The sequence below is a fragment of the Arachis ipaensis genome, chromosome B03 (assembly GCF_000816755.2).
Source record: "Arachis ipaensis cultivar K30076 chromosome B03, Araip1.1, whole genome shotgun sequence".
Taxonomy (NCBI): Eukaryota; Viridiplantae; Streptophyta; class Magnoliopsida; order Fabales; family Fabaceae; genus Arachis; species Arachis ipaensis.
Genome location: NC_029787.2, coordinates 26,814,361 through 26,839,383, shown reverse-complemented (window position 1 = coordinate 26,839,383; position 25,023 = coordinate 26,814,361). Strand labels below are relative to the sequence as shown.

Genomic DNA, 25,023 nt, shown 5'->3' with positions numbered 1-25,023 from the left:
ATTATATTTTTTATTGTTATATTTTTCATCTCAAAATTTTTTAATAAAAAAAATGAGAATAAATTGAATTTTTATAATTTGTTCTAGTTTATCATCAAACAAAATATAAAAACACAAAATTTTATATCTTTGTCCATATTATTCTATCGTGTCTTATTCTGTCCTTAAAACCAAACGCAGCCTTATGTACCTATCCAAACGGCCCTTAGTCTGTTAAGTGTGCCACTGAGACGTTTTAGGGCCTCATACGTGTCACACACGGATTATTCGTTATCCACTCAGCGAAGCTAACATCTCTCTATTTAAAACTGAAGTGGAACTCAGCGCACCACTTTCTCGTAAAATCCCTATTTGCTATTTTCTTCTGGTGTGATCTCACCATGGGTGGCGGAGGAGCTATGCGAACGGCGGCCAAAATTGCAGGAATCGGCTTCGGTCGGACTGCCTACAGGGGTTCTCCAGCGTCCCTTCCGACCGACCGGTCTGTGCGGAACGCGTCCGTGCCGGCATCTACCGCCAAGTTATCTCAGGAAGCCAAGTCTGCCGAGGTTGCGCCGCTGCACACGGCGGCGTCGTGGGAGTTAGACGATTGGGAGTTCGCCGATGAAGGCGAATTGGTTATGGTCGCCGGGGAACCCATGCCGCGGGTGGTGTTCCAGGGTGTCCCTACGTTTGAGGAAGCGAAGGAAGCCACCACCGAATTGAAGGAAGCTATTGATAAGTATAAATACTCTCTCTCTCCCTCGCTCACATCTTTTTTGATGAGAATTAGGTGAAAATTATACATGATGTAGTTTTTGCATGCTTGTGATTTAGAATTTAGTGTGTTGATTACGGAATTGTGTGATTTTTCTATTCTAGTTTGAAATTCTAGGGTTGTTTTATTTCCTTTCTAAATAAGTTCAATTTTTACGGTGTTTCTGTCTGCTCTATTGTTATTGAACAATGAAAGGGTTTCAAACTGATGGTGAATGAAACACCAAAAGAGGGATGAAATCATAGTTACATTGGTTCTCATAGTCTCATTTACCTGCCAATCACATACCATATAATTGTAATTTAATCTGAGTAATGATTGAATTGCTTAGAACATGTTGGCTTTCTAGTTAATATATTTGAAATCAAGGCGTTGGAATTTATAAGGAGTAGTTTTCACTATAGGTTAAGGGAGGGAAAAGGAGGACTCTTGTAAGAGTAAAATAGACTCGCAGCTACTCTTCAAACTACTTTCCTTTTGTGTCTAAATTAAAACTCACAGGTACATTAAGGAGCTGGTTTCTGTATGGAAGCGTCAATCATTTTTGAAATATTAGTTGTTTCAATATCCAGTCTGCTGAGTTTTGTTATGCCGGAATTCCAGATGCATATAAAGGGAATTTTTTGTTTGTGGCAATCTGATAAGCAGTTTTATATCATTTTAGAAAGGGGGATCTGCTTTTAGTGAACTTTTAGTTTATGTAGGCAAGTTATAGTTGTTTAAGGTAGCATGCTCATCAGTATAGTCAAAGGAGACGGTGTTAACAAAATTGTGATTCCACTGACTCAATAAGAATGATTTCTTCTATGCCAGTTCAAGATTTCTAGCTAGCCTACAGAACTGAATTCTTGCTTGGTCAATGATTGGCTTCAGATTTGATTAAGTTTCTTGTGAACATTATGATTTCCAGTGCATACTGGTTTCTTTATGGAGAGAGGTGAAAGTCTCTGTTACAAAACCATGCTGATCATTATGATTCTTTTTCTACAAAACTGTTTGAGCTTGATAATTTGTCATTACACATTAGGAATATTAGGTCTCTTGATTCTGTGTTTGAACATTTTTATAGGTCTTTGAACCATGAACTATGGGTACTCCTGAATTGCCATCTTGCCTGGATACTTCTTGGCATTCATGATCATGGGGACTGTTGATCAAGTATTATTATAAATAAGTACAAATTGGTTTTTTGTAAAATATTAAATCATGCAAGCTATTTGATTTTCTTGTAGGAAAACAAATTATCGTTATACTCATTCAAATGAAAGTCTCATCTGATATTTTTGAAATTTACATTTATTTCTGATATCATTACTTTTTAATTTATAATTTGATATCTTTATGTAATATTTTATCCTGTATTGGCACCCAATTTTCTGAAAAACTTTGATACCTCATCCCATACCCATGCTGCATAGTTTATGGAGGATACCAGACATTTTTATGTTGAACATTGGACTGGTTCACTCTAAAGAATATCCATCTCCATGATCCCTCTCCTTAACTCTCTTAGAATATAATATTTGGCCTATTCAATCTGAAGAATGTCCATCCCACGATCCCTCTCTTTTAACATATTTGATAATTTATCCTTGTTTCCTATAGTTGGTGTCTCCAAAAATTGGACAATGTACAGATGGTATTGCTTTTGGTCAACCATAGAATTGACTTAAATCTTGTTTGAGCAAACAGCTTAATTAGGCCCATATATAGCTTTGTACATAATGTTGTATGGAAGTAGCTTAACAAGTAGTGTTTGCATTCTTATTCCAAAACTATTTTATTTTATTTTGTACTGCTTGTTCTCAAAATGATGTGTAGAAGACCGTTTTGAGAAGCTAAATCTTTCAAATTTCCAAAAGGCTTTAGGAATAGCTTTTTGGGAAGTCATGAGTTGTACATCAGTTTGACCCGAAGAAGTTTAAAATAACATTTCACAACTCAAAGGCTTTTATGAAAAAAAATAAAAAGGTGATGCGTAGCGTTATTGAAACCCACCATAAGCCAATGTCTGTCACTTGTAGTATTAAAGAAAATACTAACAATAGGTGATCCATGTTGATTCATGTTGTGAAGAAAATACTAGCAATATGTGATCCATGTTGTAAATGGTAGGGTAAAAGGGTTACGTCATTTCTACTTTGAACTGTAATTCATGTTGTGAAGAAAATACTAACAATATGTTATGGATTATTATTTATTTAAATGCTCATCTGTGACTTTCCAGAGTATACCTTTCTCCTGATTCTTCCCATTCAGAGGGTTCCTCTCATGGTAGTGAAGTCTCTGTTCTGTCTCCTACTCAAGTTGAGACAGAGTGCAAAATTGTCGAGGCCATCTCAAGTCCATTGGTCCCTAAGCATGCCCTTCAGGCTTTTAAACTGCTTAGTACAAGCTCTCAGGCACAGGTAATTGCCGTGGTTATGTGCTGATGTTGTCATATCCGTTTTGATACAACACAAATTTTGAATTATGAATTGATAGAGTTTGCATTGTTGGTTTCAACTAGACTGTGGTGGCTTCCATTGCTTGTGACCCAAATGTATGGGATGCGGTTATGCAAAATCCTGCTGTAACTGATTTCTTTAAGTTACACCAGGAAGGTAGATAAATCTCCCTATCTCTCCATTAATTTTCTCATCTTTTATATTGTATTTTAATTTATTGAAATTGTGCTATAGTGGCTATTTCTGAAACAGAGGCAACTCCTGAAAACCTAGAAAATTGTGCCGCAGTTGCTGGTTCTGAGGCAAAGGAAACTGCAGAGAATGAGAAACTGTCGGCAGAGTCTGATTTGGGGAATGGTTCTTTCGATTTCATGAGCATTCTGGAGAATTTTAAGCTGACGGTGACTGAAATGGTAAGCAGTGTATCAAATTTCCTGCAGAACATTTTCCCAACAGCTGAGAAAGAGAAAACGCATGGCGATGCTGATGGAAATGATGAACAAAGTTTCATGGATACCAATAAAATCATGGGAGGAACTTTCATGGGATTGGCAGTGCTGGCTATAATGGTGGTATTGGTGAGGAGATCCTAAACTAAATCTCCCATCTATGGAGAACACTGCAATTTGTCGAGCTATCTATATATATGAAGTATAACACTTAACACACTTAAGTGGTTGGCTACAAAGTTCACGTAAATCAGCTTTTAAACTTTTGGAGGCAAGGCTACTAGCTTTAGACTTTTGGGTTAAACGTCTTAGTTTTTGAGTAATTTCGCACTTATTTTTTTTAAATTATTTAGTATTATTGTTATTCTTTATTTGTTATTTATTTATTTATTTTTTTTTTTCATTTTTAGCTATAGCGGATATCACAGTAACAACAGATGAACTAATGTTTGTGTCCCCATGTAGTATCCTAAAAATAAGCGATTTGACAACAGATGAACGAATCTCTAACTAACATAACACAAATATAGGAACTAATTAACTAACACAGCTAATACTCTAAGAAAGCTAAATTCTCTTTTGTGAGATTGAGTCGTTAGTGAAGTTATGGTTGGTATGAGCTGGCACTTAATTCCGAAGTCTGTTACAATACTTCAACTAGTTAGCTATGATAGCAGTGTTAGAAGTTGTAATGGAAAGGGATGAAATCATGAGAATCATTTTCTTCGTCATTCATTTCCTTTTTCACTCTAATAAGATGCAATGTGACAATTACATGCCATTTTTTTAAATAGCCACCGTATAATTAAGACAATTAGAAACGTATTTAAGGCAGATACCCTTTCTCCAGGGATCATTACGAATTTTCACTTTTTGCGGATTTAAATTAGAAATATACTAGTATTTTTATTCGTAATAATATTATGGAAATATAAAATTTTTAAGACTACATCGGTCCTGACATTATGGATTATGGTACAAAAGAAGGTCGCAAGAGACAAAAGGTCGTAAGAGACAAAGGTCCTCGTCTGCTAAGAAGATCAGAGTTCTTGTGGATAAAAAAAATTAAATATTAAGTTTTTTAGTTATTATTTTTATATGAAAGAGTTTTATTTTTTACTAATAATTGATTTTAACATTTATTGTCTAAAATTTGAAAGAATTTAATGTATATTATTTTGATTGCTAAATTTATAATTAGTTATTGATAATGATATATAAAAAAGATAAAGTGAGTGAAAAAATAAGAGAGATAGAGAACGGAAGAAAAAGAAGGAGAGAATTCTTTAATTTTAAAAAAAATATTTGATTTTAATTACAATAAAAAAATGACATATGACCTATTTTAATTTTAATTGTAAAATTAGTAATACATAATAAATATAATAAATATTCAAGGAGCGGTTTGCAGTGACAGAAATAACAATATATTAACTTTGACTTGTCATTTCTCGTTCTAATCTGAGCATGTTTTTGAACCATGTCACCGAAGCTTTCGGTATCCTAGTAAGGTTATTCTTGTAATCCACGTAGTAAAGTCCAAACCGGACAGTGTAGCCCGAATTCCATTCCCAATTGTCAAGCAACGACCACACAAAGTAACCTTTAACATTGCAGCCATCTTCCCTGCGTTGAATTCATGTAACATCATGATTGACATACATCTAGTAAGCTAGCAAAATCAGTGTTAAAATGTCCTAGAATGCAAGATCAGGGTTCTATCATGGATGGATGCTATCATAGTTGTTAAGATTGCAGTGTTTCCCTGATGCAGTAATGCTATGATCAAATTAGAGATAATGTCCAATTTGATCTTTGAAATTAACGTTTATCAAAACAATCTTTGACTTTAGAAAATGACCAAATTAGTCTTTGAATTTACAAATAGTGAATCACCTTCGTCTTTAATTCAACTATTATTAACATGGAGCGTTAAAGTGTTAGCATGACATCACAACGATGATATGGCTATGACGTCAATATAATCAAATATATATCCCAAATTAGTTAATTGAACTAATATTTTAACGTTCTATATCAGCACTGTGTTAATGGTAGTTGAATTAAGGACGAAGAAGATTCATAATTTATAAATTCAGAGATTAATTTGGTCATTTCCAAAAATCAAAAACTGATTTGATGAGTGCTGAGAATTTTAGGGACCAAACTAGTCATTACGTCAGCCAAATTATGTGAACTAGAATGACACCGCAATTGCAACCTGATATGACTGCGACAGTGACCATGACCCCAATTTAAAATCTTGGCAGGGTTTAAATCACATGGACTGATACCTTATAGCTGCAGATAAATTAGAGAGATAGTCCCGGTGATAATTTATCCTCTTTTCATCATTTAAGGCCTTATCTAAGGTCGTAAAGGGTATAATGTTAGAGTCATCCATTCCTGCCATGAAAAAAAAAAAGAAAAAAAATATATATAATAAATGTGAAGAAATGTCAAGTATGTATGATTCATAATAGGCTTCCAAAACCAAATGATTACTCACCATTTTCTGTTATAATTATAGGTGTGTTACCATATTTTCTATTCACATAATTTACTATCTTTCGGATGCCCCATGGCACAATGTGCAGCCAACTTGATGCTGCCTGAAAAAACATGCAAGACTTTGGTTAATTTAAGCATAAACCAAGAAGTGTAGATGTAAATTATAACCTTGAATTTTTCTTTTGAGCATACCCTTTCTCCAATTATAGCTCCTTTGCGGTATGCTATGCAATTGACAAGAAGAAATATCAGAAATTTAGATTCAACATATATTAATGTTTGTTATATGCAAAGAAAGGAGTAAAGAGGTTAATAAGAGTAAACAACTATTTTGACACTTGATTAGTTCATTCACAACTTTGTCGCGACTCCTCGTACTGATAATTACACAATGGTACCGAGTAATTGGTTCTGCATATTTAACCTACCCGAATTTGATGAATGCTCTGTTCGTGAATAACTCTTTGGAGGGTTAATAAAAGTTTATTCAATACTATACAGAAGCAGGATCAAGCTCCTCTAAAGTGAGAAAGTTGATAAGCTAAAAAGTGAGAACCTAATCACCCTTGAATTAAGATAACGGAATCACACACGACAGAAATTAAAAATTCAATGGTGATTAGCCCCTTACATTGCCACTTTACAATTCTCCTCGCTTTAGAAGATGTTTTTGCATTGAGCATTACAGCCTTCTGATACCAGGTTGTAATTATCAATCATTGAGCATCTACTTTATCACGAAATAATCTTTCGACAGATAAAAATGATAGTTTGCTGTAAATTTAACCTGCATTAACAGCTTACCAGTTGTAATGACAGCTGCATCAGATGAAGCATCTTGCATTATGAATTTATGAATCCTGGTCCTGTCATTACGAGTATATATCGATGTATAGTGATTTATGCCAATAAAATCTAAGGATCCCACAAGAAAGTTTGAGTCTGCATCAGAAATCTCTGGTAATCTCTCAGCTACAAGTTCTTGCATTGTTTGAGGATATTTTCCAAAGAAAAGTGGGTCAAGGAACCTGATTCAATTCACATTGGTGTAACACATTGTGTGGAAGATGAGTTCTTAATTATCACAGTGATGTTAACGTTATATCATAATCAAATTATGCAGTATAAGAAATCTTACCATCCAAGTGAAAAGTCCATGGCTCTTGATGCTGCATCTTTGTCTTCATCAAGATCAGTTATTGGTTCATACCAAACAGCATCTAATGCTATTCCTACTTCACCTCCTTGTCTTTCCTACATTATCCACAAATGATAACAATTATCAGTTTATCATTAATATTTTTCGAATTTTCATATACCTCATTGATTTTTTCTCTTGCATATTCCGGAAGCACATTTAATGTATACTCTAAGAATAATCATAACTACTCATTCTTTAACTTTTTATATAACTTGTAACTACCTTAAATGAAATTGAGTGTTTGCCGTTGCTCCTAAAGCAAGCGTTTAGTGTGTATTAAATGTGCTCGAAGAATATGTAAGAATTTCTTTCTTTTCTCCGCTAGTTATACAACAATAGTGTTATTTCAATAGTCATCATAATTTCGTACTGGCATATTAGATAAGATTTGAACTCTTCTTAAATCGGAGCACGCACCCCATCCATCGAATAAAGAATGAATGATATGTTACTATGTTCAAGAAATGTTTCTTAGTTGCAAAGTTGATATGGTTGAAACCTTAAAATGCATTTGGTAACAATGATAGGCAGCAGCATGAGATAGAAGAATGTTGTGAGCAACAATGTATGGTTCAGTTGATGATTTTCCCTTCTTACATATAAGATGGCCCAAAAGTGAACACCTTCCAGGTGCTTGAATGCCTAAATCGTACCCATGGAGTGCGAAATTATGCGGTTCGTTGAAAGTAATCCAATGCTTAACTCTGTCACCAAAAGCTTCGAAGCAGGTATAGGCATAATGCTCAAAATCTTTTCTGTGACATAAATAGAGGTCATTATAAAGCTCACTGTTTGTTTCGATACCAAGTCAACTCACAATTATCTACCAAGAATCGATGCATCATATCGTATAAAATATGATAAATGGTAATGTACAAAATGTTTTAACTTAAATAATGGATTAACTTACATTACTTGTGTGCTAATCCATCCTTCATATTGATCTTCAAGCATCTGTGGAAGATCCCAATGATATAGAGTTACAAAAGGCTGGATTCCTGATTTGAGAAAAGAGCTAAAATTTAAATTAATTTTTTTTTTCCTTTGGGCTGTATTTAAGATAAAATTCCTGTGGAAATTCTTGTTTAACCTTTCTTCAGCAAAGCATCAATGAAGCTGTTATAATATTTTATTCCCTCTGCATTTGGTTCCCCTGATCCATCTGTTGAGTTATTAACATGTTAAGTTAGCATTAAATTTAAGAAATTTATTTAAAACAACAATAACAAAGCCTTGTGTTACTAAATAAGGTAGGCTCAATTTATTTAAAAAATATTTTTTTAAAAATTATAATACTTCTGCTTACTTGGGAAAATTCTTGACCAAGATATGGAAAATCTGTAAGAGTCCATTCCCAAATCCTTCATCAAGTCAATATCATCCTGTTTAATATAGAATTTTACAAGTGCTTCAGTTGATATTATAAGTAAACTATATGAAATATCTTTAAAATAAATACATGCCAAAATTGAACTCACATCATCATTATGGTTTATAGTAGAAGATTGGTATCAAATATCAAAACAATAACGTAACTTCTGCATAACAATTTAATAATGAGGATAGTTACTCTACACTTCCTTATACTTAATTTTTAGTTGAATTTTTATAATTTAAAAGTCTAAATCAAGTTTCAATATTTATAATCATATGTATTTCTCTTGATATTCAACTAATATTACATTTTATAAAATATAATACCAATGTTTCTTTCAAGAAGGCCAATATTACTTGCACAAAGAGAAAATAACAGAGGAAAATTATAAAGAATATCACCAAATTGGGAATGATGATAGTGAAAGGTGTGAAAGGCTCTCCTTTGTAACTCTCTACACGTATGTTAGAATATTATGGCATGTGTCACCTATACACATTCGATTTTCCATCTAGCCCGAATTTGGTGAAACGTTATAATCGTTAAGAAAAAAAAGTAATATATATTATTAGTATGGTGGTGGTCTCACTCTGAATTGTTTATCATACCACATTCTAATAATGATTCTAACCCGAGAATTTCTTTAAGAATATTTGCATAATTGCCCACATGCAATTTAATTGAAGGAGCAAGTAATTAATCTGAATAAAGTGAAAGCTGAAGTCAACAAATTAATTAAACTAAATGTATGTTCCAAAGTTTCACCTGAAATCGGTGATATTGATCCACAGCCGTGTCTGCATTACTGAAGTCCAATATTCTTCCTATAATAATAATAATAATAATAATAATAATCAAAACTTTGAAACCCAGAAATCATATAAGCATATAATTAATGTATGTATGACATTATTATGATCAAAATACATGTATATATATTCTGTATACCTGGAATTCTTGAGAAGGTATCCCATATGCTATCTCCTTTGTTTCCTTCATCTACAGCTCCTTCAAACTATAACACCTTAATTCTTAGCTTTTGTTTCATACATTGACACTAAAAAAGAGCAGTACGGTTCACAAGCATAATAGTGGAATGAAACACATACATACCTGGAAAGCTGAAGAAGCAGTTCCAAAAATAAACCCATCTGGAAAATCTGTTCTGCTTATTGATTCTACCTTCACAGAGAGCTGTGCTACCAGGCACACAAACATACCAATCATAATAATAATCTTCATGTGGGTTTATTATTTATTATTATTATTATTATGCGGTGAGAAGTTCAAATGTTTCTTTCTTTCTGTAATTGGTTACGAGTCTTTGTTGTTTGAATGAAGCTATATACACATTATTTTGTTTCAATAAAAAAAAAAAAAAAAAAAAAAATATTTAATTAAAAAAAAAGGAAAAAAAAAACTAATTTATTGTATCCTAACTTTTAAAATTTTAAAATTAAAAATAAAAGTAATTGGTCCCTAAACTTTTTCATATAAATAGAAACCGAAATATTTGGTAACTAAAGAAAATTAGTCAAAAACAGCCATAACTTGCCTTATTTAGCATTTATTAATTATTGTGACAATTAATGAATGCTAAATAAGACAAATTATGGCTGTATTTTTTGTCTACCTAGCATTACCCATAAAAAATATAGAAGATAGAAATTTCTACAAGGAAATTTAACATAATTGGTAGGAAACGAATTTAAATTTAATGAGGGTTTGAGTTTGATTTTGGTCTATATATATAAGTATTATAAGTGGTCTGTAAAGGTTTTTTTTAAGCGTTTAAAATATATATATGACGTTATATTACTTTATGACCATATATTATGATTTAATTAAGAACAGAACGATATTTTAATTTAAATTTGACCAATTTACAAATAAATTTCAATATATCACCTGATTTTTTTACTATATTTTATAATAAACTATAAAAATGTTAAATCGCAAGGGCAATTTTAATTTGACTCGTAAAATCAATTTTTGGGATCTATTGAATTATTTTCTAATATCTAAAGTACGCTTTATCTTCTCGTATGTACCATTTTTCAATTTATCTAAACTCTTATTTGTGGAAAACAAAAAACAAAAAACATAGAATTGAACCCCCTAGAGAATTGAATGACATGCCATGGCACTTTTCGATAAGCATGATATTTTTCTACATTGTCCTTGTTGGAGGAACAATTGGATAAGTGTGTGTGAGAGTGAGAGTGAAGGGATGTGCAAAAAAGAGGCGCAATAGAAAATTCCAAAAGAAGAGGAAACTTGGAACATGAGGAAACTGGCGCGTGTACGTCAACGTCAGTTACCGGTTAGTTAAGGTTGCGGGCAAGCCACCATTTCGTGTTGTATTCTGAATAATGCCCACTCTTTCAAGGGAGCTTTTCCCCTTTTTATACTACACCTTTGCTTCATTGCTTTTATTTAGAAATAAAACTCTCACTAATTTTCTTTTTCAATATTAACATTATTTAGTAAATTTTATGTTTTTCTTTTTTGCTTTTTCGTTTCTCTTGTTAGTTTTCTAGTTGAATCTAATAAACTAAGAGATAATATAAAATTTTATGATTTATTCTCTTTTTACATCTGAGTTTATTAGACGAGTATAAATTATTGTCGTATCATTTGTATAAAATTAGATAATACTACATAAACGAAAATTTAAGTTTTTATGTCTTGGACACAAGAATTTTGTTATTTTGCACCTGCATCCCATGTGAGATGAGAAAATAAATGGTATGATGAGACTATGAGGTGAAGTGCGTCTGTGCATGCGCAAATAATACAATTTTACATAAGTCATGAGTGTCTCAGACGGAGAGTTTATCCATATTTAACTAAGATTCATATAGTATTGTTTATAAAAGTATAAAACTATTCACAAATAAAAAAATATATTACTAACAATAATAATTTGTCTGAAAGATAAAAATTTGTCAAATAAACTTAAAAAACTAGATTTGTCTAATAAAATTATCCAAAAGATAAGTAATCTTATAATGATCTTTCTTAAGCAATTTTTCTAAAGTTTAGAGTTTTATTATATTAGTAATTTTTTTTAAAAATATCCTTAAGTTTTATTTTGTTTTAATTTTGTTTCAAAAGTTTTCGATTTGCATCAAATATACCCTCGACGGCTAAATTTTCAAAAAATTTAAGACCAATATAACAATAATGTATGAAAATGATGCTTAATTTGCTTGTGTTGAGAGTTGTTCTTATAAAATTGTTATTGAATTGGTCTTAAATTTTTGAAAAATTAGCCGTCAAATGTATATTTGATGCAAATAAAAATTTTTTGAGACAAAATTAAAATAAAATAAAATTTAGGAATATTTTTAAAATTTTTATCGAATTTCAAAAACAAAAAATATACTTTACCTTTTTTATTATTATTATTATCTTTGCTTGGGTGTAATTGGATAAGGCTGCACTCTAACTAATTATTAAATTAGCCAATAATGATTCAGCTTTACATTTTTTATCATTCATATAAAGATTCCGGATTGCATAATCTTAAGTCATATATATAATATATTAATATTATACTTTTTCGTTGATATTACTTTACTTTAGAAGAATGATGTATGCATGTACCTACAAACTAACACGGCATAAGAATTCTTTCATAACACTACCAAAAAAAAAAAATTCACTTTCACCGGTCATTTATTTTACTTTTAACAGTAATAAAAATAGTCGTTAATATATTTACTGGCAATTAAATATTAGCCATCTTATATTTTATCGTTAAAAGGTTTTAGCGATAATTATAATATTTACCCATAAAGACATTTTTAATGGCCGCAAAAAGTATATAATTTTTAGCAGTCATTTTTTTGGCAATTTATATGACCACAAAAAATAATTCTAAGATTGCAATGTTATTTATTTTTAGTGGCTATTACTATTATTGTCAAAATCCATTTTACCGACAATTTATATGACCACTAAAAATAATTCTAAAATTATAATATTATTCACTTTTAGTTGCTATTACTATTGTCGCTAAAATCTTAAAACTTTTTTAATTATACTTACTCTTTTAGAAATAACAACCTATCCTTTTTCTAAATTTTCAAATTATTTTTACCAAAAATTATTATTATTATTATACATAATATAAAGGGATAAGTACTTTTTTCGTCCCCAAAGTCTGGGGTCAAAATCAAAATCGTCCCCGACCTTTTTTCGTTATTAAAATCATCCTCAACGTTCAAAAATGCTTTAAAATCATCCTTTTCCGAATTCTTGGACCAAAATACCTTCATAATCATCATTCTCCTCTTCACCTTCCTCACCCCACCACCTCCACTGCCACCAACATTACCACCACAACCACCACCATCACCAACACCCACACTACTACTACCACCACCACCACCAACACCAACACAAATACCACCACCAACACCAACCAACACAACAGCAACAACACCAAACAACACAAAACCAAGAAGCAGAAACAGAAAGCTAAAAAGCAGAAGCAAGAAATTAAAGCAGAAGCAAGATGCAGAAGCAGAAAGCGATGCAGATGAGGCGGCGAGCCGGCGAGGCGGCGGCAGTGGCTCGCGTCTCCTCTCTCCCTCGCGATCCCCAACGGCGATGGCCACAACGACGGCGACGGCGGCTCCAAGCTTCGCCGCATGATTTTAAAGCATTTTTAAACGTTGATGATGATTTTAATAACGAAAAAAGGTCGGGGACGATTTTGATTTTGACCCCAGACCTTAGGGACGAAAAAAGTACTTATCCCTAATATAAATATACTAAAATTAATTACCACAAAATAAAATATTTCATTAAATTCAAAATGTTTATACACAAATTTTTTTTGAAAAACAATAAAGTATAATACAAATTTAAACAACACAAATACTACAAGTCTATATTACACCAATGATTATCACATAACTAATGATCAAAATTAAATAAATATTTTATATCATGATCATGATTAGTACTAAAAATACAGATCCTAATATCATTACAACCACTACTATTTCTACATTGCAGAAAACAAACATATACATAATGAAAAGCAGGTGCAAGTGAAGTGTTAAGCTTTTTGCCAACCATCAAATTTGTGAAAAGAGAGGGGGATCATTCATGACACTTGCAGAAGTACATAACTGGCCACACTTTCAAAGAAAGTATAATCATTTGGTCATACCTCTGAACAAGATCCACCAATCAAAATGGTTGCGCCCTCACTCTTAGCGTTTGAGATAAACTTCAATAATTTTTCATACTGAATCATAAAACTGAAATATTATATATTGTATAACAAAATTTTGTCAAAAAAAAAACAATGTTAAGATCAATAAAATGTTTGAAATACAGAAGCAAAGCTAAATCACATGAACATATAAACAATGTTCGAAAGAAAGTCCCTTCTCTATCATATTCAAATACACCTATCTTTCACTAAAAACAGGGCCTAGCCTGCAAGGGGATATGAAACTTTGATGTTTTTGGCCCATTTGACAAGGGTATCCAAAAATTTTGCTGCTATACTTTTTTAAAACAATAATGATATCCAAGTGAGGTATTTTAGAGACATCTGTTTTGCTGATGATATTGTACTTTTTGGTGAGATATCTTTGGAGCAGGTGGATCTGATTAGATGTATTTTAGATTTTTTTGGTCATAATTTTGGCCAAAAAGTGAGTTATGAGAAATCTTGTATAGAAATGAGTGAGGCCCTTGGTATGTGTTTGACCTAGGGGTGAGCACGGATCGGTTTGGTTCGAGTTCATGGTAAAATTAGAACCGAACCGATCAAAATATAATTGGTTCGGTTTGGTTCGGATTTGTATTTTTTTGTACATGTATCCGAACCAAACCAAACCGATTAAGAACAGATTGGTTCGGTTCGGATAATTGGATACCCGATGACTTTGAAATTCATAAGAAAAAAACAAATTTTTATCTTAAAAATTCAACAAGTACAATAAACATGTAATATTAATAGAAATAATCAAAACATGTTAAATACCAAATACATGAAAATCCAAACATATTAATAGTGAATTATCTTTGTCTAATGAAAAAGTCATATATATATTTTTTATTTTTTTTTATTTAATTAATATATGATCGGGTTCACGGGTTGGTTCGGATTCTGCACCCCCAGAACCGATATCCGAACCAATCACTAACAAAGACCATCGGTTTGGTTCGGGTTGGACCCAATTACCCGTTGGTTCCAGAACCAATTTAATTGGTTCGGTTCGGGTTCAGACGGATAATCGGGTACCCGCTACCCGTGCTCACCCCTAGTTTGACCTCTAATTTGAAAAAGTATCTTGGTGTTCCCTTGCTCCATGGGTGAACCAAGAAGGATGATTTTCACTTTATTAAGGAGAGGATACAGAGTAGATTGAGTGTTTGGAAGGCAAAAAATCTTTCTTTAGCTACACGAGTAACATTAACACAATCTGCTTTAGCTACCATTCCATCATACATTATGCAAACCATGAAGCTTCCTTTGAGCATATGTGGCAAAATTGAGAAAATCTATCAACATTTTATTTGGGGCGGTGATTCTAATGGGAAGAAGCCTCATCTAATTAGCTGGAACAAAATATGCCAACCCAAGCAGAAGGGGGTCTGGGCCTGAGTCCGCCAGGATCTTGAATAATGCAAATATGATGAAATTAGCATGGAGGCAAATTCATGACAAGGAGACCTTGTGGGTCAGGTTTTGAGGAATAAATATGGTGGTGGTGATACTCTTGTTCCAAAAATAACCAAACCTCAATCCTGTTCTAATGTGTGGAAGTGAATCTGTCATGTTTAGAAGTGATTTGAAGGGAACCTTATTTGGAGATTAGGTGCTAGTAATACAATTCGATCCTGGGTTGACCACTGGCTGCCTGGCGTTCACCGGCTTGCTGATTTTGTTTAGAATGGTATATCAGAGGATAGGCTAGACGATAGAATTTGTGACTATGTTAGAGGCTCAAATTGGGATCTTAATCACATTTTGGAGTTACTGGATAAGGACTGGGCTCCCATTTTTGCCGTGACGGAACCTCTTGAAGCGAGCTTTGGGGATGACCAAGTGGCTTGGTTGCACTCCGCAAATGGCTCCTTTTCCATTAAGTTGGCCTACTCCATTTATCTGGAAATCCCTGAGGACTCAACTGCTAGTTTGTTTTTGAAGGTATGGAAGCTTAATGCCCTCCAAAGAATCCGAGCTTTCTGTTGGCTGCTCTTTGGTTAGCTCGAGATTACACTACTACCCAGTCTGAGTTTATTAGAATAAGGAGAAATGTTGGTTCTTTTATGGAAAAGCATATCCATTGGTCTCCCCCAACCCCCCTTTCATTGAATTAAATACAGATAGTTCAGTGTCAAAGGAGGAAAAGGCTGTGTATGGTGGTATTTTATGAGATCACGAGGGACAATTCTTGGCTTATTTTAGCGCCAATTGAGGTGTTTGTACTGTTACTGTGGCTGAATTGTGGGGCATACTTCTTGGTACGAAATTAGCTATTAATTTAGATATTGCTAATCTCGCTATTGAGGTTGATTTAAGAGTTACAGTTTCATTGTGTCTGAATAATACTATCAACCTCCATAGAGCTTGCACGCTCATCGTGGCTATTAAAGATAGGTTCAGCAAGTTTTTTAGTTGGGAGCTTCACCATGAATTTCGAGAAGCAATTTAGTGTGCCGATCGTTTAGCATTTAAAGGACACTCTCTAGAGTTTGGTTGTCATTTCTTTTATAATTTACCTTCCTGTATTTTGTCTTATTTTCTTTCTGATGCCATGGACGTCTCCTTTTCTAGAATAGTTTCTACGTAGTGTCTTTGGGTTTTTTGTCCTGTTGTTTATCAAAACGAAAATAATGATATCCAAGTTTATCAGTTTTTGCAAATAGTCTTTATATGTCTAACCACAATTAATGTTGATAGTATGATTATTCTCATATATGCAAAAAAAAAAAATAGATAAAAGAAAGAAAACTATAAACGTTTAGAAAACGCATTTATTATTATGGAAGGAGTTAGCAATCGAAATCTATTGAACTTACATGAACAATAAGGCAAAAAGTTGCAATGCATATCTGACCATTTGTCCAGAAGTAACCAAAGAAGGTCCCTTCAGCAGCTATTTAAATCAAGAGAAAAGAATTAATAACTATTGACTTTTATATAAGAACCTTTCTGAATGATGCATTGATTGTCCAACTTTAGTAGGCAGTGACCCTTATCAAGATCAACATTCTCAAAAACAATTATTGGTCTTTTTTCACCAAGATCTAGTGAGATAAGCTGCCCAAAAAACACAATTTGGATATTACATGAACATATAAAGAAAGGACAATGAGAATATGAAGGAAGCAAAAGTGGTTCCTATCTCTTATTGAGTTTGCTTGTGTGTGTTCATTCTATCAAATCTAAAGGATAACATGAACTATATAAAATTTTCAGATAATAGTATTCAAGGAAATCTCAACATGGGTATTCAAGATTTTCGAAATTTAAGAGGTAGAAGAATTGGGAAGATAGAGTGACTTACCTATAAAATTGTTCTGGTAGATTCGTAGAGCTCGACACGGTGAATGCATAGCCGTAAACGGTGCGGCGATCGAAGCTTCGGATCAAGAGTTATTGGGATTTGATTATATGAGTGAGGGTTAGGGTTGTTACTTGTTCTTCCCCCCTTCCTTGAAATTCCAGCGTGAATGAGGTTAGAAAGGAGAAAGGGGAGCTGTGTTGGTTAAGTGTGGTTGCCGATTGGGCCTAATTGGGCCTTGGCCCAATTTGGACCCGGTTCGATTGGTTTGGCCCGTTTGACTCAATCTTGGGGCAAATTTTTTGAAATTAGTGTCAAAATTTCCGTTTTAATGAGCTCTATCCTAATTTAATATAATATTCACGTTTCTAATTTTTTTATTAAAATTTAATTTATTGACTAATTATTTACTAATTTAACGGGGTTTACATCATACCCAGTACCCATCTAATTAAGAATTTTGTCCTCAAAATTCAGATTTAGTTACCTGAAAAGAGGTACGGGTAGTCCTTCTGCATATCCAATTCGAGTTCTCAAGTATGTTCTTCAATACCAGCTCGACTCCAAGCTACTTTCACCAATGAAATCTCTTTTCCGCGTAATCGTTTAATGCTAGTGTCATCAACCCTAACCGGGATTACTGGTAGCGTTAGATCTTCCCTCACTTGAACTGATTCCGGTTCAAGGGACTTGCATCAGGAGTGTACTTTCAAAATTGCGACACGTGAAATACGTCGTGCAGGATCGAAAGATGCGGCGGTAAAGCAACCATTTATTCAATTCAATCCTATCTTAATGTCTACTAGCCTAAGTTTCACAAAACATTACATATTAACTAAAGAAAACTGAAACTATACCTTAGCCGATTACCACACTAGTTCAAAACATCGAAAATGACCTCTAAACAAGTTCAACAAAGCTCCACCACCAAAGTTCAATCCAATTGTCAAACCAACTCCAATAATCACAAATTTCAATCTAATATCACGCAATATACCAAAATCAATCCTAGGGTTCACAAAATCAATAATCCACAAGGGTTTAGGACTTTTTTACCTTATCCACTATGATTTGGGATGAAATCTGACAATTACCCGATGCTAGATGCTACCTAAACAACCAATTTCACAAAACTCACTCAATAACTAAATCCAAAATTTGACATCTGTTAGGGCAGAGGAATGAAGTATGGAATTCGAGTTCTTACTAACTTTGTTTAGCTATAAATGATGGGTTCAGTAAGAGTTTCACGTGGCCGCAAACAGCACGCAATTTAGAGCATCGTGACTCAAGATGACCAAATGAACACTACAAGAAAAAGTAATATTTGTAACAAAAAAAATTGTTACAAAAAATCAAAATTTTGAAACAAAAGGATTTTGTAACAAAAAAAGGGGCCGTTGCAGTATGTCCCGTTACAAAAAGTTTTTGTAACAAAAACGGAACTGTTACAATTCAAAGTGATATTTTGTAACAAATTTTTCTGATACAAAAAACCAGAAATCGTTACAAAAGTGGTAACAAATTTTGATCTTCAAGGTATTTTTTGTGACAATATATTTTTTCCTATCATAAAATTTTGTTACAAAATGTAACTTGATTTTGTAACATTTTTTTCTTTAGTTACAAAAGTAAAATAATTATTTTGTAACAATTTTTTTAATACAAATTGCATGCATAATTTACTAAATTATTTTTTTAATTAACTAATATATTAAATATTTTACTAAGCAAGTCTATATTTATATAATATGTAAAAACATACATAATTCAAACATGCCTCATTTAGCTAAAATTGTTTTAAAACAAAATAACATTAGTGAGTACATTAATTAGTTCTACAAGTTATATGTCTTGCACAAGTTCAACCAAAAGTTAAAAGTTCTAACATAGATTAGTGTCATATTCTTGAGCCCTCAAGGTAGCATGTGGTCACCATTTCAGCACTCTTGTAAATAAGAAAAACCGAAACAAAAAGTTAGGTGCATAGTCAAAAGTTCCTTAAGTTCAGAAAGTTTCTAAATTTTCAAAACAAGCAAGTTTGTATTCACTTCTCAACAATTCAAAATGGCAAAACAAGTGATACACATGTATGTGTAGAGTAGATAATCAATTCAAAATGGCAAAACAAGTGATACACATGTATGTGTAGAGCAGATAATCAAGTAAATATCAATCACAAGTAAGTGGCATAAATTAAAACAATTTGGTGTTGACTAAGTTAGAAACATAACGAAACATGTAAGCCAAAGAACATTCAAACACCAAAATCCAATGAAGGATAACTATTAAAACTTAGTTTAGTTATTTTTAATAAAATAATTTATGAAAATAATAAATAAGTTTTGAATTTTGTGACAAATAAATAACTTGTTACAAAAATAGTGTATTTTGTGACAAATTAATTTTCTGTTATAAAATATTGGGTCTGTCTAAAATCAGCCCATCTCTTATGAGCTTATCTGATGCACCATTAAATTTGAAGCGTTAGATTAGATTGACAAACAATCTAATAGTTTATATTTAAATTATTATTAATTTATTAAAAATTACACTTAAACACAATAACTGTTTTGATATTTTACAATTGCCCACTATAAAATTTTAGAATCAAACCCTACTTGCTACAACGATGAGCCCTTCCTCTGCCCACCTCCTCTGTCTTCTTGGTCAAACAATGAACTTCTGTTTTCTCTCCTACCCCTTTTCCATCTGTCTTCTTCCTCTTCGCGACGTCCCTCTCCTCTTCCTCCACCCACTATCCTTTGCCTTCTTCCACATCACGATGAACCTCCTTTTCTTCTTCTACCCCTTTGCGTCTGCATTCTTCCTCTTTGCGATGTCCCTATGCTTCTTCCTCTACCCACTGTCCTCTACCTTCTTCCACAATGACTCTATGACCTACTTCTTCAAGTCATGACTCCACAGGTACTTACCCCCTTTTCCAATTTTTTTTAACAAAGTTTTTTTTGTTATATATTTTGATTTAATGTTTGAAAAAAGGAGATTCTTTTGTGGTAAGTGATGTTCACTATTGCTGGGAATCTCACTATTGGAGGCTATAATTGTTGAGTTGAAAGGAACAGGAACTGAATTAAAGTCGAGTTTTTTTAATATTATCTCTATAACTTTAAATTACTTGTTGCAGCTTCTTGAGTTTGTCATTCCAGTATCCAGTTGTGAAAATTGATACAGAAGATCAATCTTTTATTGACTCTGTTATGGTGATGTGAAAATTGGTGATTGGATTTATATCTAATTGATTATTGAATACCCATGAGCTATCAACAGTGAGTAGAATAAATTCAAACTTTGTAAAAATAAAAAAGTTTATGAAAATACCTGAAGGCTTTTTATTGTGTTTTGTTTACATTTTTTGCTTTAAACTAGTGGTATACTATGTTGCATATGTGTATTCTAAAATTTATGAAAAAGTTATTGACAATGTAAGAAGTTTAAAATGTTAGTATTTGATGCATATGCACATTTGATATGCATAGTTGAACAAAAATGAAGTGTTTCGGCACCATAGGTTGTGGAACATGTTAGATTTTCAGTAATTGCAATAATACTAATTATGTATGTTATTGTTTCCTTTAGCTTTTGGAAATGGATCTGAGCTTGTAATTTGAGATAGTGACATTACTGATATTGGATTTTCAATCTCACCATTTTGGTGGTTTTTAATGTGGAAGACATTGTGTATGTGTATTTTGCAGCTCTTGTCCAGCTGCTAAAATTCCACGGACATCTGCTCTTCAAATTGCACTCTGCAAAGAAATGGTGCAATGGACTCGTGCTGAGAAGTGTACGTTCTTAAGGCAGAGTTGAGGTAAGGCTTGCAGCACTTCTAACGGAAAATAAGGAGTTTTCAGAAGCTTTGACTTTACTTTCCAGCTCGGTCAAAGAGGTTAGAAGATTAGATGACAAGCTTCTACTTGTAGACATAGAATTGCTGGAAAGCAAGCTACACTTCTCATTAAGGAACCTTCCAAAGGCAAAAGTTGCACTCACAGCAGCAAGAACAGCTGCAAATGCTATTTATGTGCCGCCGGCACAGCAAGGTGCCATAGATCTGCAGAGTGGACTACTGCATGCTGAGGAGAAGGATTAGGGATGCCCAAAATAACCCACTGTCGGTGCAGTAAAATGTATTACTTGTCGTGTGTATTATTATTACCAGTCTAAATTATCAATATCAGGGATCATATCATCCTCTATGATGGCTACTGTGAATGATAGATTGTATTGTACATACAAGATATTCTACCTTATTTGGAAGATCAGTTCTTTTTGAGGTGTTTGGGTTGATTTTTTATTATCTCTCTATCATATATTGTTTTCTCTTAGCTAGTATAGTCTTTCCCTGCACAGTTTCGTGGTATTATTATTTTTTTTTAATTCTAATCTTCAAATGACATTAGAAAATAGGGATGTGATGTTGTTACCAGAATGGTTGATTGATCCTCATCTAAAAACTTCAATCAGAACACGATGCATGGTGTTCTGTTTCTAGGCATGGTGATATTGATGGTTATGTTGTGTTTGTTTTTTGTAGATTTTTTATATAATTGTTATGGTTGTGAGGATGGAATTGAAGAAATATGAAGATGAAGGCAAGTATAAATATTATTAAACATGTATAAATAACAAATATCAAATATTTTATTTATGTTACAATCAACCAACCATAGATGATTTGTTATTTGTATACACTAGTTTGTGGTATCTAGTTTTGCAATTTATGTTATTTGATACTATTTAAGACAATTAATTGCTTGTTGCAATTTATGTTATTTGAAACTAGTTTTCAAAATATTTAGTTGCAGTTCAGGTTATTTGATATTAGCTTTTAAAACAAGAAAGGTTACAACTGAGAACCAGTGTTGAGCAGAATTTGAAAAGTGGTCCTGTGTTAGATTAAGGCTGCATTAACTACTATTAGTACAAAAATCAAAGAGGAGTTCTGGCACACCTTAACCCCAAATTGGAAACATGGTCCATACTTCTGAGAACTGACAAATGCCATACATTACAGTACTACTCAGATCCACTTCTTCCATAAGAATGGCAAACTAGGCAGTATTTGTTTTTTTCTCAGCAAAATACACATTAAAAATAGAAAAGAAAAAGAAACTATGGTTGCTAGTAATTGCTTTGATTTTCTTTCCCCTTGCAAAGATAGAACTTCATGAACTACTATCATGTATATTATTTTAGCTAGGCATCTTTATTTCCAGTGGCTCATTCATTGATATCTTGGAATCCTCGACAATCCCTCATTCATTGATATCTGCACCACTGTGTTTGAGAATCCGCACTGCGAAAAATCCTTAGTTCCATTCATAAACAGAACTACCTTATTTGAAGTAACAACTTTATCCAATGTAGACTTCAATTGAGGAGTCAATCCTGCAAATAAAACCAAAATCCCAACATATAATTAGGCATACCAGTAATTATCAAGTAAAAACCTTCAACTTAATCATATTTTTTTTCAAGCCTCAAATTAGTCCTCTAAATAGCTTTAACATCAATTTGGTCATCAATGTTTAAAATAGAAGTATCACACTGATGTATATTTAGGTAATCAGTATCACACTTTGAAAATGCTAATTCGATAATCTTAGATTTAAAAACACTAGTTTGGGCATTTACTCTACTATGATTATTAGTTTAATAAGCTCAGACATACTAAAATAAAGACTTATTTTAATGATTATTAGTTTTTTTTATTTTATCTATTTACCAACAAGAAAAACAGTTGTTGATTGAATATGCAATCATATCTCCTTTCCAAATTCCAACAGGCAAAGGATTTTTGTATACAGAGAAAATAAAAAAAGAATCTATTGATGATCTGCATCAGCTGTAATTTCAATCCCCATCAAAGACAGTTCTTCACAAAGCAAATCAACACTCTTGAAATGTACACCTTTGATTCCAACTTCTATTGCAGCCTCCACATTCTTTTTCCTGCCACAATAAACCCCTTTCTATAGGAATTTAATTTCTATAGAAAGAAGACATAAAAAATATATATATTGGAAACAATATATCATGGATACCAAGAATTTCTTAGCAAAACTGTTTTGATCAAATAACATAATGAAACTCAAAGAAAAAAAGAACTGGCCTCAAATTAGATTTTTAAACTGAACAGATATACCTCAACCACCAATAAGGTTTCATCAAGCCCCAAAGAACATGCAATGCCTAAAGCTCTAGTCAGATCTTGAAGTTTTCCATTTTTTGGGACGGAAATAGTGTACAGTGATAATTGAGTAATTCCATTAATGCCATTATTCACAACAGTCAAAGTCATTGTTCTCATTGTTCTCAAATTTTTTTAACCCTAACTCAGAAATTTTAAACAACCAAGTAAATCGAATAAAATCACTAATTGAATGAAATAAGAAGAACAAATGTAATACCCGGTCTAACCGAAATTAATTAAATAATAAGTTAAATAGGAGCGAATACAGTTGGAAGATTTGGCAATTGGAATTTGATGATTTAAATATGATATTTGGATTCAGTGAATTTTTCCGAGTCGGAAGACATAGTTTTCTGCGTAAAAGCGCGCAATAAAATTTTGACCGGCAGTACCGGCTGAGACCTGTCTAGTACTGCAGCTGAGAAAATTGATTATGAGTAAGTAGGATTAAGAAATAAGGAATTATAATTAGGGAAGGTAGAAATATTTAAAGTGCGATTTAGAGCGCTAATCTTAAAGGTTTTGGCCCAAAATTGGGCCAATGGGCAAAAATAAGTGAACCGGGCCTAAGTGGGCCCAAGACCCAACATATATAAACATTAGTTGTGAGCATTTCAGCTCATTTTACCCTAAAAAGAAGGGTTGGGGCGCTGATTTGAGAAGAGAGAAGAGAAGAGAGAAAACCTAACTCTCTTTGATCTTCAAACCACCATAACTTGAGCTACGGAGCTCCGATTGACGAGCCGTTTACGGCCACGCGTCACTCTTCTCATTCTCTACAATTCTATCTAAGTTTGGTGGTGAGTATTCCATTCATCTCTGCCCAGTTTTCGAAATTCTCCACTGTTACACGTTTTTGGGTAGTTAGTATTAAAATCTTATGATTTTGGGTGTTTAGGGATACTCCAACATGGATTCTAAATGGGTTCTATTCCTACTTCATATGAACTGAGGTAAGAAGTGCTCAAACCCTTGTAATTTGTCATTTTTATGAGCCCTAAGTTGATGTATGTATGTGATATTGGTTATGTTAGTGTATTTGGTGATGTTGGTATTGATTTTGAAAAGAGTTGAAAATGGCTTGTTTTGAAAATGGCACCTTGTGGTTTTGTATGAAAACATGGTTTTTGGACACACTTTGACGGGACATAACTTGGACTACGGATCTCTGTTTTGTACCAAATCTGTTTAGAAATGAAATTGGATCCGGGATGTCCATGCCGTTCGAAGAACGGGTGAAAAATGATTTAAAATGAGAAAGTTATGTCCATCGGAAGATTGGGGGTTGAATCTGTAAATTCTGCAGCTTTTAACTTAGAAAATTTTTAGCAGAATGACCCTCCACGCGTAGACGCACTTGGCGCGTATGCGTCGTTCTTCAAGAAGGCACCATCCATGCGTGCGCATCGATACGCTGCACCCAATGCCCAGCTATTTTCCAGAGAGTTGTGCCAGAGTTGTGCCAGTTTTGTGCCTGGGCGCAAGAGCACCCACGCGTACGCGTGGCTGACGCTTGCGCGCCGTTT

At 33.1% G+C, this 25,023-nt stretch overlaps 2 protein-coding genes, 1 long non-coding RNA gene and 1 pseudogene across 6 annotated transcripts; 2 read left to right on the top strand and 2 right to left on the bottom strand.

The window, feature by feature from the left end:
- LOC107630127 lies at positions 270-4,146 on the top strand. 3 transcript variants are annotated; one of them, XM_016333178.2, is made up of 4 exons: positions 270-721; positions 2,985-3,165; positions 3,267-3,360; positions 3,457-4,146. In XM_016333178.2, the coding sequence occupies exons 1-4, from the start codon at positions 381-383 to the stop codon at positions 3,795-3,797; spliced, it is 957 nt and encodes a 318-aa protein (XP_016188664.1). In that variant the 5' UTR covers positions 270-380; the 3' UTR covers positions 3,798-4,146. The 3 variants fall into 3 exon arrangements, with proteins under 3 accessions (XP_016188664.1, XP_016188665.1, XP_016188663.1); XM_016333179.2 differs by having other exon boundaries at positions 271-721; positions 3,493-4,146; XM_016333177.2 differs by having other exon boundaries at positions 271-721; positions 3,439-4,146.
- Positions 5,003-10,139, bottom strand: LOC107630128 (putative beta-glucosidase 41). 2 transcript variants are annotated; one of them, XM_021118540.1, is made up of 13 exons: positions 9,854-10,139; positions 9,689-9,755; positions 9,506-9,564; positions 8,672-8,747; positions 8,456-8,527; positions 8,276-8,363; positions 7,865-8,120; positions 7,303-7,418; positions 6,969-7,192; positions 6,333-6,388; positions 6,163-6,265; positions 5,948-6,059; positions 5,003-5,279 (listed from the first exon to the last, which is right to left on the bottom strand). In XM_021118540.1, the coding sequence occupies exons 1-13, from the start codon at positions 9,980-9,982 to the stop codon at positions 5,084-5,086; spliced, it is 1,554 nt and encodes a 517-aa protein (XP_020974199.1). In that variant the 5' UTR covers positions 9,983-10,139; the 3' UTR covers positions 5,003-5,083. The 2 variants fall into 2 exon arrangements, with proteins under 2 accessions (XP_020974199.1, XP_016188666.1); XM_016333180.2 differs by having other exon boundaries at positions 6,357-6,388; positions 9,854-10,138.
- LOC107634332 lies at positions 13,535-17,438 on the bottom strand. Its single transcript, XR_001618848.2, has 3 exons — positions 17,284-17,438; positions 16,796-16,872; positions 13,535-14,003 (listed from the first exon to the last, which is right to left on the bottom strand). It is a non-coding gene; the product is annotated as an uncharacterized LOC107634332 (long non-coding RNA).
- Positions 20,197-21,577, top strand: LOC107632831 (annotated as a pseudogene).

Bases quoted from the DNA above. Each gene is read 5' to 3' on its own strand.
- LOC107630128 (XM_021118540.1), bottom strand. From the start codon at position 9,982: ATGAAGATTATTATTATGATTGGTATGTTTGTGTGCCTGGTAGCACAG. The intron at 7,193-7,302 runs GTAAGATTTCTT...GAATTGAATCAG, and splicing joins ATGGACTTTTCACTTGGATG to GTTCCTTGACCCACTTTTCT. The intron at 6,060-6,162 runs GTGAGTAATCAT...TTTTCATGGCAG, and splicing joins TATAATTATAACAGAAAATG to GAATGGATGACTCTAACATT.
- LOC107630127 (XM_016333177.2), top strand. From the start codon at position 381: ATGGGTGGCGGAGGAGCTATGCGAACGGCGGCCAAAATTGCAGGAATC. The intron at 722-2,984 runs GTATAAATACTC...GTGACTTTCCAG, and splicing joins TTGAAGGAAGCTATTGATAA to AGTATACCTTTCTCCTGATT. The intron at 3,166-3,266 runs GTAATTGCCGTG...GGTTTCAACTAG, and splicing joins GTACAAGCTCTCAGGCACAG to ACTGTGGTGGCTTCCATTGC.